This window comes from Mustela erminea, chromosome 5, assembly GCF_009829155.1.
Source record: "Mustela erminea isolate mMusErm1 chromosome 5, mMusErm1.Pri, whole genome shotgun sequence".
NCBI lineage: Eukaryota > Metazoa > Chordata > Mammalia > Carnivora > Mustelidae > Mustela > Mustela erminea.
Genome location: NC_045618.1, coordinates 41,925,488 through 41,940,804, shown reverse-complemented (window position 1 = coordinate 41,940,804; position 15,317 = coordinate 41,925,488). Strand labels below are relative to the sequence as shown.

Sequence of the window (15,317 nt, the reverse complement as noted above, 5' to 3'; positions counted from 1 at the left end):
TGCAGGTCAAGCCCTGCTATGGCTCCCACCCCTACCTACTCAAACAGTTGGAAAGGACATAAATAGGGAAGAATCCAGCTTCTATCATCTTACGTGCATTAAAATTCTTTTTCCAACTAGACTTATATAATCTTTTGTAGTGAGGCATAGAGGGGAGTGTTTTATTTCTCCAGTTTCTAAAAGGATCTGGGACCTGGTAGGGCTGAGTTCCAGTTGGAGCAAAAGGCTCACTTCTTTGGATAGTGTGCTTATAGTTGCTCCTTCATTTGTCACTTACAGAGTGGGGTATTCGAACACACTTAGGTGTGTACACACATGTGTACACAGAAACACAAAAGCTTGGATCTCAATTTCAAATTAGATGGAAAACAAAGCTCTTACATACTCTGTTGGATGGAAGATATTACCAGAATCATGATAGTGTTCGTTGACCACACAGGCTTTGTTTGTGTTGGGGACTGCTTACTGTCCTACTGATTTTTCTTTTTCTTCTTCTTCTTAAAGAAAGGGAGAGAGTGGGGAGGAGGGGCAGAAGGAGAGGGAAGGAGAGACTCATAAGCATGCTCCACACCTAGCACAGAGCCTGATGCAGGACACAATCTCAAGACCCTGAGATCATGACCTGAGGCAAAGTCAAAAATCCGAGGCTTAATCAACTGAGCCACCCAGGCACCCCTGTCCTACTGATTCTTGATGTCTCTCAGTCTTAGGCTAAGGAATATTGTCATCATGTATAGAAAGATACATAAATTACTTGAGATCATTTCTGAAGGAGATTTTGGAAGCAGAACATTAGTGTTTTGAATGAGTTGTTTGCATAATCAAGGAGAAAGCTCTGTGTAGAGAGTACATTGGGGTATGGACTGTGGCTGCCTCTGTCATGAACCTTGAACAGCATAGGCAAAGCTAACAGGTGGAGAGGAACTGAGGAAGAGGATTGGTCTTATGTTTTTGCTTTTTTTTTTAAGGCTTTATTTATTTACTTGACAGACAGAGATCACAAGTAGGCAGAGAGACAAGTGGGGGGTGGGGGAAGCAGGCTTCCCGCTGAGCAGAGAGCCTAATGCGGGGCTCGATCCCAGGACACTGAGATCATGACCCGAGCCGAAGACAAAGGCTTTAACCCACTGAGCCACCCAGGCACCCCTGGTCTTGTGTTTTTTTCCACATTCTATCAGATGCCAAATTTTCCAGATAAGGAATAAATAATGTTTTATTTATCAAACATTTCTGGGATTTCTGTTATATGCAAAGCCCGGTCCTAGACATCATAAGAGACAGGAAGTTCAATGCCAATAGGAGTTTATAATAGAAGTGGAAGACATCAGTAGGCACCCAAATGCTATTTGAAGTTTGAGCAGAGAATGAATGGGTAGAGGGGTGTCAAGGGTAGGCTAAGTTTAGAATGACCTAACCTCAAATTTCTAAATTGGAAAATTGGTGCTATAATTGGAAGGTGTTGCTTTTCAAGCCCCTTTCTAAGTGCTGTGTGTTAGTAGGACACCAGGAATCAGAAGAGAATAGGTGGTGGAAGACATGGGCCAGGTGATTTCCAAGGTTCATCTTAGTTCTCACTGCCTAGGAATGATCTGAGAAGATTATCCCAGACTGCACAACACCTCCTGGCACCTGCAGATACTTTTAGGAGCTAACCGTTATAGACACCCTGGGGTGCTGCAGGCAAGCAGGAGAAAAAGAAGGGGAGAGAATAGGAAGGAAAATGTGAAAAGAAAGGAAAATAATTGCAATAGGAGAATTCAGGCATCACTCGGTGCTCATGATGTGTAGGAAGTTTAAGCACCAGTTTAAGTGGCTGTAAAATGACCCATTGCATTGGGGTATTTGTCTCCATACATGGGGGTTGAACTCAGACCTCTGACATAACAGTCTATGTTGAGACAGTGGAAACCTTAAAAAACAGTACAGAGCAGGGAAACCAAGGAGGTGAATGCGGGACTTCAGTCTCCCATTGTCTCTGTCGACTCTATCCCAATTTGATGTGGACGGAGAGATGTTCTCGCAGTCTGGAATGAAGCATTTTGCTTAGGAAAGCTTCGTGATCCAACTTCCACCCATGGTGGGGCTTCTGGTTCCTCCAGAGACTTTTAGGAGGTGCAGTTGCACCAACATCTTTTACTCTAACCACCTTCTTAGAAGAGGCCTTGACCTTGGAAAGTGCCTTATCTTCCATGAGTGCTTATCACTTGCAAGTGTGCTGTGAAGCACCCTCACACTCCTAGCTTTCTGAGGAATTGCATACTGCCCTGGTTTCTTTGTATTGACTGGGAGAAGATGGCTCAGTCAGCTTGGATGCTAAGGGATTTTTGTCAGAGCAAAGGCCGATCTTGTGGCTTTTGACATTGGAGTCTGTGGAAGGGAATGCGGTTGAAACAGTTGGGTCTGTGATCCCAGAGTGGACAAGGAATCACAATCCATTTTACAAACACATCCTGCTTTTGTTTTATTCACCAGTTTTAAAGGGAATATTGGTTACCAATCACATTTTCCATGTTCTTGCCCATTTTTCTGAAGGAACTTGCATCAGCGCTGAAATCAGCCTTGTCCGGCCACCTGGAGACAGTGATTTTGGGCCTATTAAAAACACCTGCTCAGTATGACGCTTCTGAGCTGAAAGCCTCCATGAAGGTAAACATGTGTGAGATGCAATCTCTGTCAAATCCGCCATTAATATTTGTGAATTACAGCTCTCTGGGTATAATTAGGTGATTTTCAGTTTTGTTGAATTCTCATTTGGTACCATTTTTTTTTCTAATGAACTGAAGCTATAAGTCTCAGGATTTGTACCAAAAATATTTCAATTACTCTTTTTAAGACTGTAAAGAAATTTCATGATGCTGGGAAGTCAGTTATCCAGCTGCTACTGCTTGGCACCTGGGCAATTGGAATACCATTTGGAAAAACTACTTCCTTGATTACACTTCCTCCTTAAAAAAAGATTTGTTGTGATATTAAGGCAAAAGTAAAACTCATAGCTTTTGTCAAGTGAAACTTGCAAATTCTGCCCATGTTCTTTTGGGTATTTCTTCTTCTGACCTTCTCCTGTCAGTCCCATTGTTTAATTCAAATTTGGGCAAATCAGGACATTACAGTACATATAAAGGGTGGTTTCAGGTTGTAATTAGTACCTGCGTTTTGTTCAAAGTATTATAGCACAGATTATCTCTTTTGTTTATTTTTTGTTTTTGTAAAGTTATTTGGAATTTTAGGTTACATTAGGCAGTAGAAATTCCAGGTTAGAAAATCCCTGAATTCTGTGTGTACCTAAAACATCAAGTATTATATAAATGTGATAGAGGCATAAGCATAAATGCATTTTACGGGAAAACATAACCCTTCCTATAGTATGTGCCTGCAACACTTTAAGTAATCTGATACTGCCCTCTGCTGATAGAACATGGTAAAGTCCCGAGTAGGGGGGAAAGCCGCAGTTTTCATTTTTTATTTGGAGTCCAGTTGCATTTTCTGTGATGCTCCTGTTTCTGAATCATGAAGAGACCAAGCTATAAGCCTGTCACCAGAGCTGATGTCACAGTTCATGTCATCTCTTTCCCCAGAGAGCACCTCGAGAGCGAGGCAGCTTCGCATACCAGGCATTTCCATCGCCCAGGACTTGATAGCTTAGGGCTGCTGCAAGATTTGTTGGGGAATCTCTTTCTTCCTTCAGTTCTTCTGCCTAACCCAAGCTCTGCTCAGTTTATTTGAGCAGATTGGCTCTGAGTTTCCCAAGTAGGTTATATTGCAGTGAAGGTAGATGATGAATGACGAAATGTCACCAAAATTTAATGATCCTGCTTGAGAAAAAGGACAGTCCTGAAAAGCAAATCTTGGGTTTTCTGGAGCCATGGATGAGTTAGCCTCTCCTAGGTTTCTTCTGACCATCATCACTTCAGATCAGTTTATCTTACTTTCGTCAAAAATCTATTTAGTTGTGATGTGTGCAATTTTACTAGTATCTTTTACTCGGTATTAGTGACTTGAAATGGACCTGCTCGAGCTGTCATTCACCACTGTAATCTCTGTAACTGGGCCCAATGAAAGGTGCTTTGACTACTGAATCTTTGACCTTGTGCCAGCTCTTCCATTAGCTGTCACAGTTGAGTACCCTTCTGAAATCCATAAAGCTCGAAGTGACGTTAACTGAACTATGCTTTTCAAAAAAAAAAAAAAAATCTGTTTTGACTTCTGGCAATACCAGTGGCACTACTGGCCATATGTTATGGTAGAAGTTGCCCTTGTGATAGGACAATCTGTGGGAAGCACAGGCCAAGTTTTGGAAATTGCCAAGGTCACCTCTGAATACAGAGATAAAAATACTGTTAGAATCCTCAGATGTTAACACTGGTATATCAGCAGTGAAAGAAAACATCTTATATCGCCACACGTGTTTTACATTTCAACAGTGTCAGGATATAGCATTTCTTCCAATGCAGTATCATTTTTAGACTATATTTCTATCATCTTAAGATTGAAAACCTGCCCCTAACATATTTGAAGGCACTTAGTCACTCTGTAACATGTGTATAGAATGTTGTGTAGGCCTTTTGCTCAGGTAGGAAGAAAGTATGGCTGTGCCAGAACCTCTACATATCATGATTTAAAACTCTGAAAGAAGAGGCATTGGCTCATAGATTAGATTAAGAATAAAATTCAAAATTAACCATTAACCTGAGGTTTAGCTTATATTATACAAACCGCTTTTCAGGGGTGTATAAACTCTAATAAGTTTAATTAATAGCTGACACACTTTTCATGTGGATAAGTTTCTTATTGTATTAACACCTTATAATTGATTTACATTTTAAACAGTTGTAATTCTACTTAGTTCAAAGTAATATTTCCATATTCGGAAAGACAAGTATTAGAGAATCCTGATTATTAAATCTTGACTTTGATCATGAAGCCAGCTTTGAAATACATGTTTCATTGAGGCCTTTCAAGCTTTCTGGCACGTTCAAAAGTGTATATATTAAATTTGAATACATCACCCATCAAATTCTTCTTCCTTAATAAAGTGTTGGTGTCTAGGTTTATTTGGCAGTTCATTATTTCCTTTTGCTTCCCTAAAATGCCTGAAGAGTGCATAGTAATCAAGCAAAAATGGAAGTACAAGAATAAAATTTTTAACATTAACCCAATTTTACATTTCAAAGAGGTAAAGCTAAAAATTTTATCTTATCTGTACATTTCCCTGGTAAAAGACTTATTCCATTCCAGTGATGCTGACTGCAAATGACAACAAACTCTCTATATTCCCTTATTTTATATTACTGAGCAGAATTGTTTAGTAAAGAAAAATTTCCCATCTATTAAAATAATTTGAAAAATAGAGAAAAAATAGGAGGAAGAAAAAGTTACTCATTCTGTAAACCCATTACCAAAAGGCAACTGTATTGACATAGTTGAGCTCAGATGTATCACTTATATCATCTTTTATTCTTGTGAAGCCTTTTTTTAAGAAATAGAAAATAACATTACATTGTGCTGTGGAATACAGGACAGATCCCTCCACTAAGAATATGGAAAGGAGCTTGCTAACTGACCCAATCCAAGTTTGCAGTTTCCTGATTGAGATCAGAGAAGTACACTAATGGCTAAGAGGATTTTCCCTGCTGATGTCTTTTGCCTGGTTCACAGGGACTGGGGACTGATGAGGACTCCCTCATTGAGATCATCTGCTCAAGGACCAACCAAGAGCTTCAGGAAATTAACAGAGTCTACAAGGAAAGTGAGTAGCCCTAGTTCTTTGATGTAGCTTCTCAGCCCAATGTCTGTAACCTCATCATGGCTCCCTGGATAGTGTTGGGGGCAGGATGCCTGGATTACCTATGCAGAAGTGCTGTCTGGACCATCCAGGGGTTTGCCATGGTCCAAGTCCCTCCACCTTCTTGGGGCCTGTGTTGGTAATTACATTCCACTAGACCGTCTATAAAAGGATAGGCAGGAGGGGAAAGAGAGAATCAAAAAGAACTTTTTTGTAAAGGGTCTGATGGGAGGCATAGAAAGCATGTACTTGGATTTAATGTACTGGGTGCTTCCCACTCTCTGCTTAAGAGGTTCCCAGCTCTGGATTGTGGATAATTATTGCAAGAGGCATGTGGCTGTATGTGCACCAAGCACTAGAGGAGGCTATGGGTAGAATCAATGATGCAGCTTACATGTGTAGCTGTTACTAGGTTTCAATGTAGAAGCTATTTTGAATAATAAAATACAGATTCATTCAAAAGTACTCTCTAGTTCTTACTAATTTTGCCATTGTGCATTTTCTTGTTCAGTGGATAACAAAGCACAGTTGGGGTGTGTGTGTGTCTGTGTGTGTGTAGCCTTCCAAATTTTTTCATTTTGAAAGTGAGTTTTCACAGTTAAGTTTGGGAAACAGTATTCTAGCTCTGAAAGAGGTCACTGATCAAAGGTGAGCTTGAGGATGCCTGATTTGATCTAGCTCTATTTCCTGTCACTGATAATAACATTTGGCTCTGATTTTATGAGGCTAAAAATCATAAAATAAATCATGGACCATCTGCCCTCATTTGGGTGGATATGTCCATGCTGCCACAGCTGTTTCTGCTTCTCAGAGGCATAGTGCAGCAGGGGCGGTTGGTAGGGGGGTGGCTGGCTGCATAGGCAGGAAGCATAAAGCCAGATGTGTTGTTTTCCAAGTGTACAAGACTGATCTGGAGAAGGACATCGTTTCTGACACATCTGGTGACTTCCGCAAGCTGATGGTTGCCCTTGCAAAGGTTTGTTTCCGGTTTATTCCTTTGTCCTTGTTTTCTCCCAATTAAGGTCCTGTACCTCATTTTATACCTGGCATCGAATTAGCTCAATCCTCTGTGCCTGCATCAGAATCTCCAGCTGCATTTCTGACAGGGGGTTTGCACTGTCACTGCAGAGTTGTCATTTTTGTATAATAGGATTTCTTATCCTGGGAAACCGCACGGTCAAGTGGACTTCAGGGCCAGAGGAGGAATAGGCAGCTCTGAAGTCCTGGCCTGGATTATGTGCCAGCCCTTACCGCATGACTTGGGGAAGGTCACTTTGCCTCTGTCAGTGGCCACATAGGACCCAGTGGGAAGGGATCCTCTTGTTTTTCTTTCCTTCTCTCTGCTCTCACTTCTTCTGAGAGGGTTTGCCTAGGTAGTCCTTTGCCTGGAAAGGGGATCTTTGTTTGCTAATGCTAACACAGAAACCTGAATGAAAGGCATTTCTCTTCTGAGTCCTGAGTCCTGCCTGACCAGTGTGCAGTTCAAGGCCTGTGTGCTAGAGGAAGGAAGAGAAAATATTTTCTTCAGGAACCTTAGTGACAAATGATTGATTGGTAACGCTGTCTCCTGCCTGCTCACATACCTGTTACTGTAGCAACTCCGTACAGCCTTCCCCGCCAGTTCCTCACCCTGCATCCCACCAACCACCCATCTTCCTGGAGTCCACTTTCAGTAATTCACTCCCTTGATCAAAGCCCGTTTCTGCCACCAAATCGGAACTTTTACTGCCTTGAGAACTTCCCTAGACCTTGTCCCTTCCTCACTTCATCTTCCTTCAAGGATTCCTTCCTGCTTACCTTCTGCTCTAACTGCCCTGTGGCATGCTCAGCCTCTCTGTGTACTGTTCCCGCTGTGGGGAATGGCTTCCTCCTCCTCCCCTTTACCAGCCTCATTGACTCAGGCCTCACTGTGCACCTCAACCCTACACCGTTGTCCACAGACTTTGCTGACAGTAATGACAGATCTCTCCCTTCTTCTGCATTTTATGTCTGCATAAGCCATGGATCACTGTGTTTTTTACCTTTTGTTCCATGCTTATTTTTCCATCTGGATGGTAAGCTCTCTGAGGGAAGGAATTAAACATCATTAGTGCTTTTTATGAAGGTAGAGGGAATTCTAGAAAGTGCTTGTCCCAGGAGGGTGTCCCCCTACCCCCACTTCACTACCTCAGTTATTTACTAATCTTTGGTCTTATCTAGACTTGAAAGTGAAGAAAAATTTTAAATGTGTGTGTGTGTTCCATAAGTTAAATAATGGTTTTCATGAGTTGGAGAGAAGAATGAAATTTTCAACATTAAAATACACAAAGAAACCTATTTGATGTTCTTTTGTTTTCTTCTGTAGGGTAGAAGAGCAGAGGATGGCTCTGTCATTGATTATGAACTGATTGACCAAGATGCCCGGGTAAGTGTCAAGGTTCTTGTTTGAGTTTCTGTTTTCTAGCAGGTCTCTAGATAGTCTATACAGTAGTTATCGATCCTCTGTAACAATTTACTTCCAAACTGAGTGGCTTAAAACAAAAACACATACATCTCTCAGTTTCTGTGGGGTGTGGCTTACCTGGGTGGTTCTACCTCAGGACTTCTTATGAGGCTAGGGTCAAAATATTGACCAGAGCTGCATGTTCTGAGAGCCTGACAGCTTCAAGAGGATCACCCAGCCATGTGAATGTTGGAAGGAGGCCTTGTATTTCTCTGCCTGTGCTTTTCTTTTCTTTTTTTTTTTTTTTTAAAGATTTTATTTATTTATTTGAGAGAGAGACAGTGAGAGAGAGCATGAGCGAGGAGAAGGTCAGAGAGCAAAGCAGACTCCCCATGGAGCTGGGAGCCTGATGTGGGACTCGATCCCGGGACTCCGGGATCATGACCTGAGCCGAAGGCAGGCGTCCAACCAACTGAGCCACCCAGGCGTCCCAATGCCTGTGCTTTTCTAAGGGCTTGCTTGAGCGTCCTTGTAACATGGCAGCTGGCTTTCCCAAGTGAGTGAGCCAAGAGAGAAAGCAAGGAGGAAGCCAAATGCTTGTTATCATCTAATTTCAGGAATCACAGTGTCACCTTTTTTTTTTTTAAGATTTTATTTATTTATTTGACAGAGAGAGAGCGTGCAAGAGGGGGAGCAGCAGGCAGAGGGAGAGGGAGAAGCAGGCTCCCTGCTAAGCGGGGAGCCTGATGTGGGACTCAATCCCAGAACCCTGGGGTTATGACCTTAGTCAAAGGCAGACCCTTAATGACTGAGCCACCCAGTTGTCCCTCACAGTGTCACTTCTGTCATACTCTTAGAAGTGAGTCACTATGGTGTAGCCTATAGTCAGTTCAAAAGGAAGCAGGTGCCATTTTTGGAAGGGAGAAATGTCAAAGAACTCGTGGGCTTCATTTTCACTTTCTGGGAATAGTAGTTATTTTAAGATAATCCCTCTTGATGCGGGTTGTTAATTACGGGACCAATACCTGACTCATGTGCTTATTTAGGCTTTACTTGTATGGAAGTACCAGATTCTGCAGGGTGTGATAAGACTGTGTGCACTCTTGTGCATTTGCTACAAATAAACACCAATAAACAACACGGCAGAGTGGAAGAAGACACTATATGCCCTTTCTGGTGAGGGAAAAGGGGAAGAGTGAGGGAGACCTTACTTTTCTGGTTGAATAGCACTTCTGCTGGTTATAGTGCCATAATCACTAAGAACTGTTTGTTAAGCTAATTCAGATCACTGTGAACTATATACCTTTCCCAAACAGTTGTCAACTATCTCAAGGCATTTTAGAAGAGTTTCAGAACAAAATTTATTTAAATTTATTTTGGTTTTAAAATTCAGTATGTTTTGAGGTACCTGGATGGCTTAGTGGGTTAAGTGTTAAACTCTTGGTTTCAGCTAAGGTCATGGGATCGAGCCACACTTTGAGCTCCATGCTTGGCACAGAATCTGCTTGACATTCTCTCTCTCCCTCTCTTCTGCTCCTCCTCTCTTTCCCACTCTCCCTCAATAAATAAATAAAATATTTAAAAACTGAAATGAAATTCATTATGTTTCACAGCACCTTTAACAGGAGGTAGAGAAGTGTTTTAAATAAAGTAATATTAGTTAGGTTTCACAACTTCTAGATAATGGGTGTTCACTGAACAAATATCTTATCCTCGTATAAGTCTTTCTCCTTCCCTCCTTGCCATTCTTAGCATTCTTAGCACTTGTAGCTCCTAAATTTTCCAGAAACTAAAAATTAGACTTCCTGAGTCTCTAAGAAATGTGGGTCTGGATACCTGATCTGTAGCTGTCTTCAACAGACAACCATTAGCTTATTTGCTATCTAAAGTACCAAAGGAAGGAGGGCTGGATGTGCTAAGGAGCATTTGCTTGTTCTTCTGCATAGGAATAGAAGTGCTTGGTTCTTCCTTTGTCAGTCAAGGAAGTAGATGTGTACAGCACACACCTCACAAACAATCTAGTCTCATGCTGTGTTTGCGCCTAAGGAAGACTGCTCTTAATTAAGACTTTTGACGTAAATACAACATATTTGCCCATGTCTTCAGCACAGTCATCCTTCTCATTTGGCATTTTCAGTGTATGGGTTTTGAGTTTCTTTGCATGATATTTTTACGACCTTACCCTGGATGTGTAGTCAGCTTTCTTGGTTGGTTGTGCTTGTAGGATCTCTACGATGCCGGAGTGAAGAGGAAAGGAACTGATGTACCCAAGTGGATCAGTATCATGACTGAGCGGAGTGTGTGTCATCTCCAGAAAGGTGGGTTCTGTACTGAAGAAGTCTACAAGCCTGTGGATGGTCCCCTCAGCCCAGCTTGCTGGTTATCTGTGTTGGGGCATGGGTCTGCCAGAACAAAGTTCACTCTCTACTTTGCGCCTCATAATCTTATCCATTTTTCCATCACCAGATCCATTTGCCCTTCTCTTCCATTTTGGATCCTACTTTCTCCTAAATATTTTCCATATTTGATGCTTTAGCTGCTCCTTCTTGTCCAGGATCATTTTATCTTGCCATATTTGTTGAAGTAATGGACTTTCCTGGGCTCTGTGTACTGTTTCTCACTGCTTCCAAACAGAATAGTTTCCACTCAGAGTTAAAGATGGTCAAAATATGTGGCCCAGGCAGTGCCATTCAGGACAGATGCAGTACAGCTGTCCCAAGCCAGCCAGTGCCGTGTCAGCTCTGGTCCACCATGACAACCCCTAACACTCTAAGATGCTGTGATCATCCTCATTTGCTTATTTATTTTTACCATGGTGCATAAGCATGTGAGTGATCACTGACAGCTTTGATTAGTGGCTCTGTTATTATAATTACTTTTTGCTTTTCCTCAGTATTTGATAGGTACAAGAGCTACAGCCCTTACGACATGTTGGAGAGCATCAAGAAGGAGGTCAAAGGAGACCTGGAAAATGCTTTCCTAAACCTGGGTAAGCAAGTGTGCCTCCCCCGCCACCCCGGCCCATTGCTAGTGGACATGAGCTTTCAGGAAATTGTGCCACAGTGGAAGTGACCAGTGGCCGTCCTGTTCATTCAAGTGCTTTTGGGACAGGTGGCTGCTTTACCTGATCTGGGTTGTTGTATAATCTTCACTGTATAAATGTAAGATACAAAACTAAGGAGGGCTTGAAGCTGGTAGAGTGAGGAATTGCCCAGGAAGAAAAAGATGACAAGAAAAAGGGCTCTGTCAGGGATACTCACATTTCCACATTGGTTTTTGCAGCCCTCAGGGTCCCCACGTTTAAAATGGCGGTGGAGCTGAGTTTCAGAGGACCCCAGTTTTCCCCCTTTTGCAGCCCATTCCTGTTATGTTAGATCATCTTGTTTGCACCCCAACGTCTGGGCCTCGGCCCTCACTGGTGAAGAAAGGAGCAGCTGACCCCTTTTCTTCTTTCCACAGTCCAGTGCATTCAGAATAAGCCCCTGTATTTTGCTGACCGGCTGTACGACTCCATGAAGGTAAGGGGAGTTAGCTGAGAGGTCCATGTTTACACGCTAGGCTTTTCTTCTCTTGTGCCCCCAAACCAAGTCTTCTTGACTAGTGGATAGTGGAGGGTCCCCACTGTCCAGGTGCAGGAATGTACTGGTCAGCCATGGTTGTGTCTGACGGGTGAGAAGACTACAAGTCCGTCTTCTCTCTCTCTGTCTCTCGACTACTTGAATATGTGTTTGTGTGCAGGTAGAAAATAAAATACCAGATGGTAATCATGTCTGATTCCTGCTTGAATTTCTCAGGGATTACCTTCCATTACCCCAGAGTAAAGACAGGCAAGGAAAGGAGGGATTACCAAGCAGTCGCCTAGACATTGTGCTACTTATTTCATCTGAAATCATTACCAAAAAGCCCTTGTGGCTTGTGTTATTTTCTTTATAGATCAGGAGACTGGAGCTCAGAAAGCTTCAACTAGCTTGATGTTACATAGCCACATTGGAACTTGGGTCTGTCTGACTCTGAAGGCAGCCCTACAGCTATCTCTTGAATGGACTGTATCTTCCCACAATCCCGGCCCATATTCTATGCCTCAAATGTCCCTTGTGATTTCTGGTTTCCTGGCCCTTCTTCCTGGACCGCCCCTTGTCCACTCCCATCTCCTTCTCCTATCTCCCTCAGATTCTCTGTCAGCTAGCACCTGTTCCTTGGTGCCTCTGGTCTGAGACTCTTGAGAGTAAATTCAGTTGTCTTTACTGTTTATACCGTTCAAAATGGCACAAAGCGGTATTTTTTTTTTTTTTAATCCCTGTGAGCCAGGGACTGTTTGTTACATATGGAAACTCGCACACTTCTTAAACTGAGCCGTGCTGTAGTTAGGGCTCCTACAAGTTTATTGGGTGAACATAGTGGGGCTTTATGCTGATTTCATCCTAGTGTGTTTGGAATTCCAAGATGCTCATCTTCCTTTCTCCCTCCCTCCCTCCCTTTCTTTCTTTCTTTCATTTTTTATTTTTTTAGAGAGGGAGTGAGGGAGGGGCAGAGGGAGACAGAGAATCTCGAGCATGCTCCATGCCCAGTGTGGAGCCCAACTCAGGGTTCAATTTTATGACCCCTGCGATCTTGAGGTCAGCTGAAATCAAGAGTCAGATGCTCAACCAACTTAGCCACTCAGGCACCCCAAATATCATTTTTCTTAAAGAAATGGTTTCATCATTACCTTTGCAGCTTCTTAGAGGGCAGCATTAAGAACTCAGATGAGTTCCATATATAAGAAAACTTACTGGATTAACATTGTCAGTGAATTGTAACTTGGAACATCAACTTGACTTTCAGGGCAAGGGGACTCGTGATAAAGTTCTGATAAGAATCATGGTCTCTCGCAGTGAAGTGGACATGTTGAAAATTAGGTCTGAATTCAAGAGAAAGTATGGCAAGTCCCTGTATTACTACATCCAGGTAAGCCCTACGGTGATGCGTTGGCCCTGCCAGGCCATCCAGAAGGCCCTGGCTCCGTGGGCCGGGGGCCTGTCAGAATGATGACAAGGGTGGTGGTTTTCTCATTCATTGGCAAGAGATGCTGGTCATCAGATACCAAGGGTTTATTTTGAAAGTGCCATTTGTGACTTGTCCTAGAATCTTCCAGAGACAATCAAAGATCTTATACTTCCCACATCTACTATTCTATAGCGATAATTGGTGTTCATGACAATAATCACGTAAGACTTGCTGAAGAGCTAGACATTCTGAAGAACCTGAGATCAATTAAATTTTACATTTTTATTATGCAGTTCACCCTCGCTCAACACAGGTTTGAACTTCACTGATTGACTTAACGATTTTCTTTTGATAAATACAGTGTAGTACTATAAATGTATTTCCCTTCTGATCTTAATAATATTTCCTTTTATCCTCCGTACTCTATCATAAGAATATAGTATATAATACATATAACAGACAAAATATGTGGTAATCAACTGTTTATGTTACTGGTAAAGCTTCTGGTTAAAGCTTATTAGTAGTGAAGTTTTTGGGGTGTCAGAAATTTTATGTGGATTTTTGTCAGGGTGGAACAGGGGCATGGGTTGGCACCCCTCAGCCTTCCGTTGTTAAACAGTCGACTATTTCCATTTTTTCAAAGTCCTCTGTGACAGGCCTGGCAATGTTTAGTTACTCAGAACTTCCATCTCTTTCATCAATTTAGTCTCTGTTTGGAGAGACGAAGCCTTTGAATGCAAGGAGGGGCTGCTCACAGTGGTCCCCCAGCTGGGTATTTCAGACAGACATTGCAGCTCCTCTTTTCCAAAAGACCCTGAAAATTTCAAAGGCATGTCAGTGGTTACCAGGGATGAATTTTTAGGTGGGTTTGGTATACCCAGGTTTTTTAGGGCACACATTTCTTCACTTCACTAGCTTATTCCCGCATGACCTTAAGAATCCCAGAAACAGCATCGTGAGGTGGGAGAGGCTCTTGTTTTCTCTGAAAGTGTTAGGGGAGGTGAGAAAAATGGTGGTGCTTGCAGGACCTTACTGCAGGAAGAGCAGGCCGGCTTGTGTGGGCCTGATTCCTTGCTGCGTGAATCCCTAGTACCTCACCTTCTCTCTTATGGTCATGGCACTAGAAGGTCTCCCCAGGCCAGACTCTCCGAGGGCCTGCTGTTGATGGCTGAGGTCTTGTGGCTAGGCAGGTCCCGCCAAGCATTCTCTTGCTATTACTAGGGAAGGCTCTATGTGCATCAAGCCTGTTCTATGCTAGTCGCAGAGTTGGGGTCCTTGCTTTGATTACTGATTTTCTTTTTTCTCCTTGGCCATTTGTAGCAAGACACGAAGGGCGACTACCAGAAAGCGCTGCTGTACCTGTGTGGTGGGGATGACTGAGGCCCACGACGGTTAAGCATCCAGGAGTGGTGCTCCTTTGTTTCCAGCTAACAATTCTAGAAAGTAGCTTATGACTAATAGTCCCCTTGCGCCCGTCCCTGCAGGGATGGCGTTAGTATCACCCGCTCCCCGTCCTTATTGCAGTTGCCTAAGCATTGCCTGCCTCTCATGTCTAGTCTCTCCTTTTAGCCAAAGAAATGAACATTCCAAGGAGTTGGAAGTGAAATCTATGATGTGAAACACTTTGCCTCTTGTGTACTGTGTCATAAACAGATGAATAAAATGAATTTTTACTTTATAAACAAGTACTTTGTTGACCTTGCTTTCAACTTAATTGTTAAAATCAAACAAGCTTAAAAAATAAAATAAAAAGTAGAAATCAAACATGTGTAAGGGCTATATTGTTCAGCTGGTGTAAAGCTGTCCCCTGGAGGAATAAAGCTCTAGAACTCAGCTGTCTGATATGGTAGCCTCTATCCAGATGTGGCTGTTTACATTTAAATTAATGTAAATGAAATAAAATTAAAAATTCAGTTCCTCAGTCACACTCCACATTTCAAATGCTCGATATCCACATGTGGTTAGCAGCCAGTGTATTGGACAGCACAGGCACAGAACATTTCCATTATACCAGAAAGTTCTCTTGCACAGCTCTTTGTGCCCAGGGGATGATAGTACGCATGGGGGGGAAACTCACATCTACTCATCTTTCTACAGGTAAATTTGGTGAAAACCAGCATCAGTGGT

At 42.5% G+C, this 15,317-nt stretch overlaps 1 protein-coding gene across 1 annotated transcript in view; it reads left to right on the top strand.

Moving 5' to 3' along the window:
- ANXA2 (annexin A2) overlaps window positions 1–14,875 on the top strand; it is a 44,993-nt gene extending 30,118 nt beyond the window's left edge. The window contains exons 5-13 of the mRNA XM_032342728.1: window positions 2,533–2,646; window positions 5,656–5,746; window positions 6,679–6,758; window positions 8,127–8,186; window positions 10,429–10,522; window positions 11,098–11,193; window positions 11,664–11,722; window positions 13,029–13,151; window positions 14,511–14,875. Coding sequence (XP_032198619.1) covers window positions 2,533–2,646; window positions 5,656–5,746; window positions 6,679–6,758; window positions 8,127–8,186; window positions 10,429–10,522; window positions 11,098–11,193; window positions 11,664–11,722; window positions 13,029–13,151; window positions 14,511–14,570 — 777 coding nt within the window. The 3' untranslated portion in view covers window positions 14,571–14,875. The remainder of the gene's footprint in view (window positions 1–2,532; window positions 2,647–5,655; window positions 5,747–6,678; window positions 6,759–8,126; window positions 8,187–10,428; window positions 10,523–11,097; window positions 11,194–11,663; window positions 11,723–13,028; window positions 13,152–14,510) is intronic.
- Window positions 14,876–15,317: the final 442 nt, after the last annotated feature.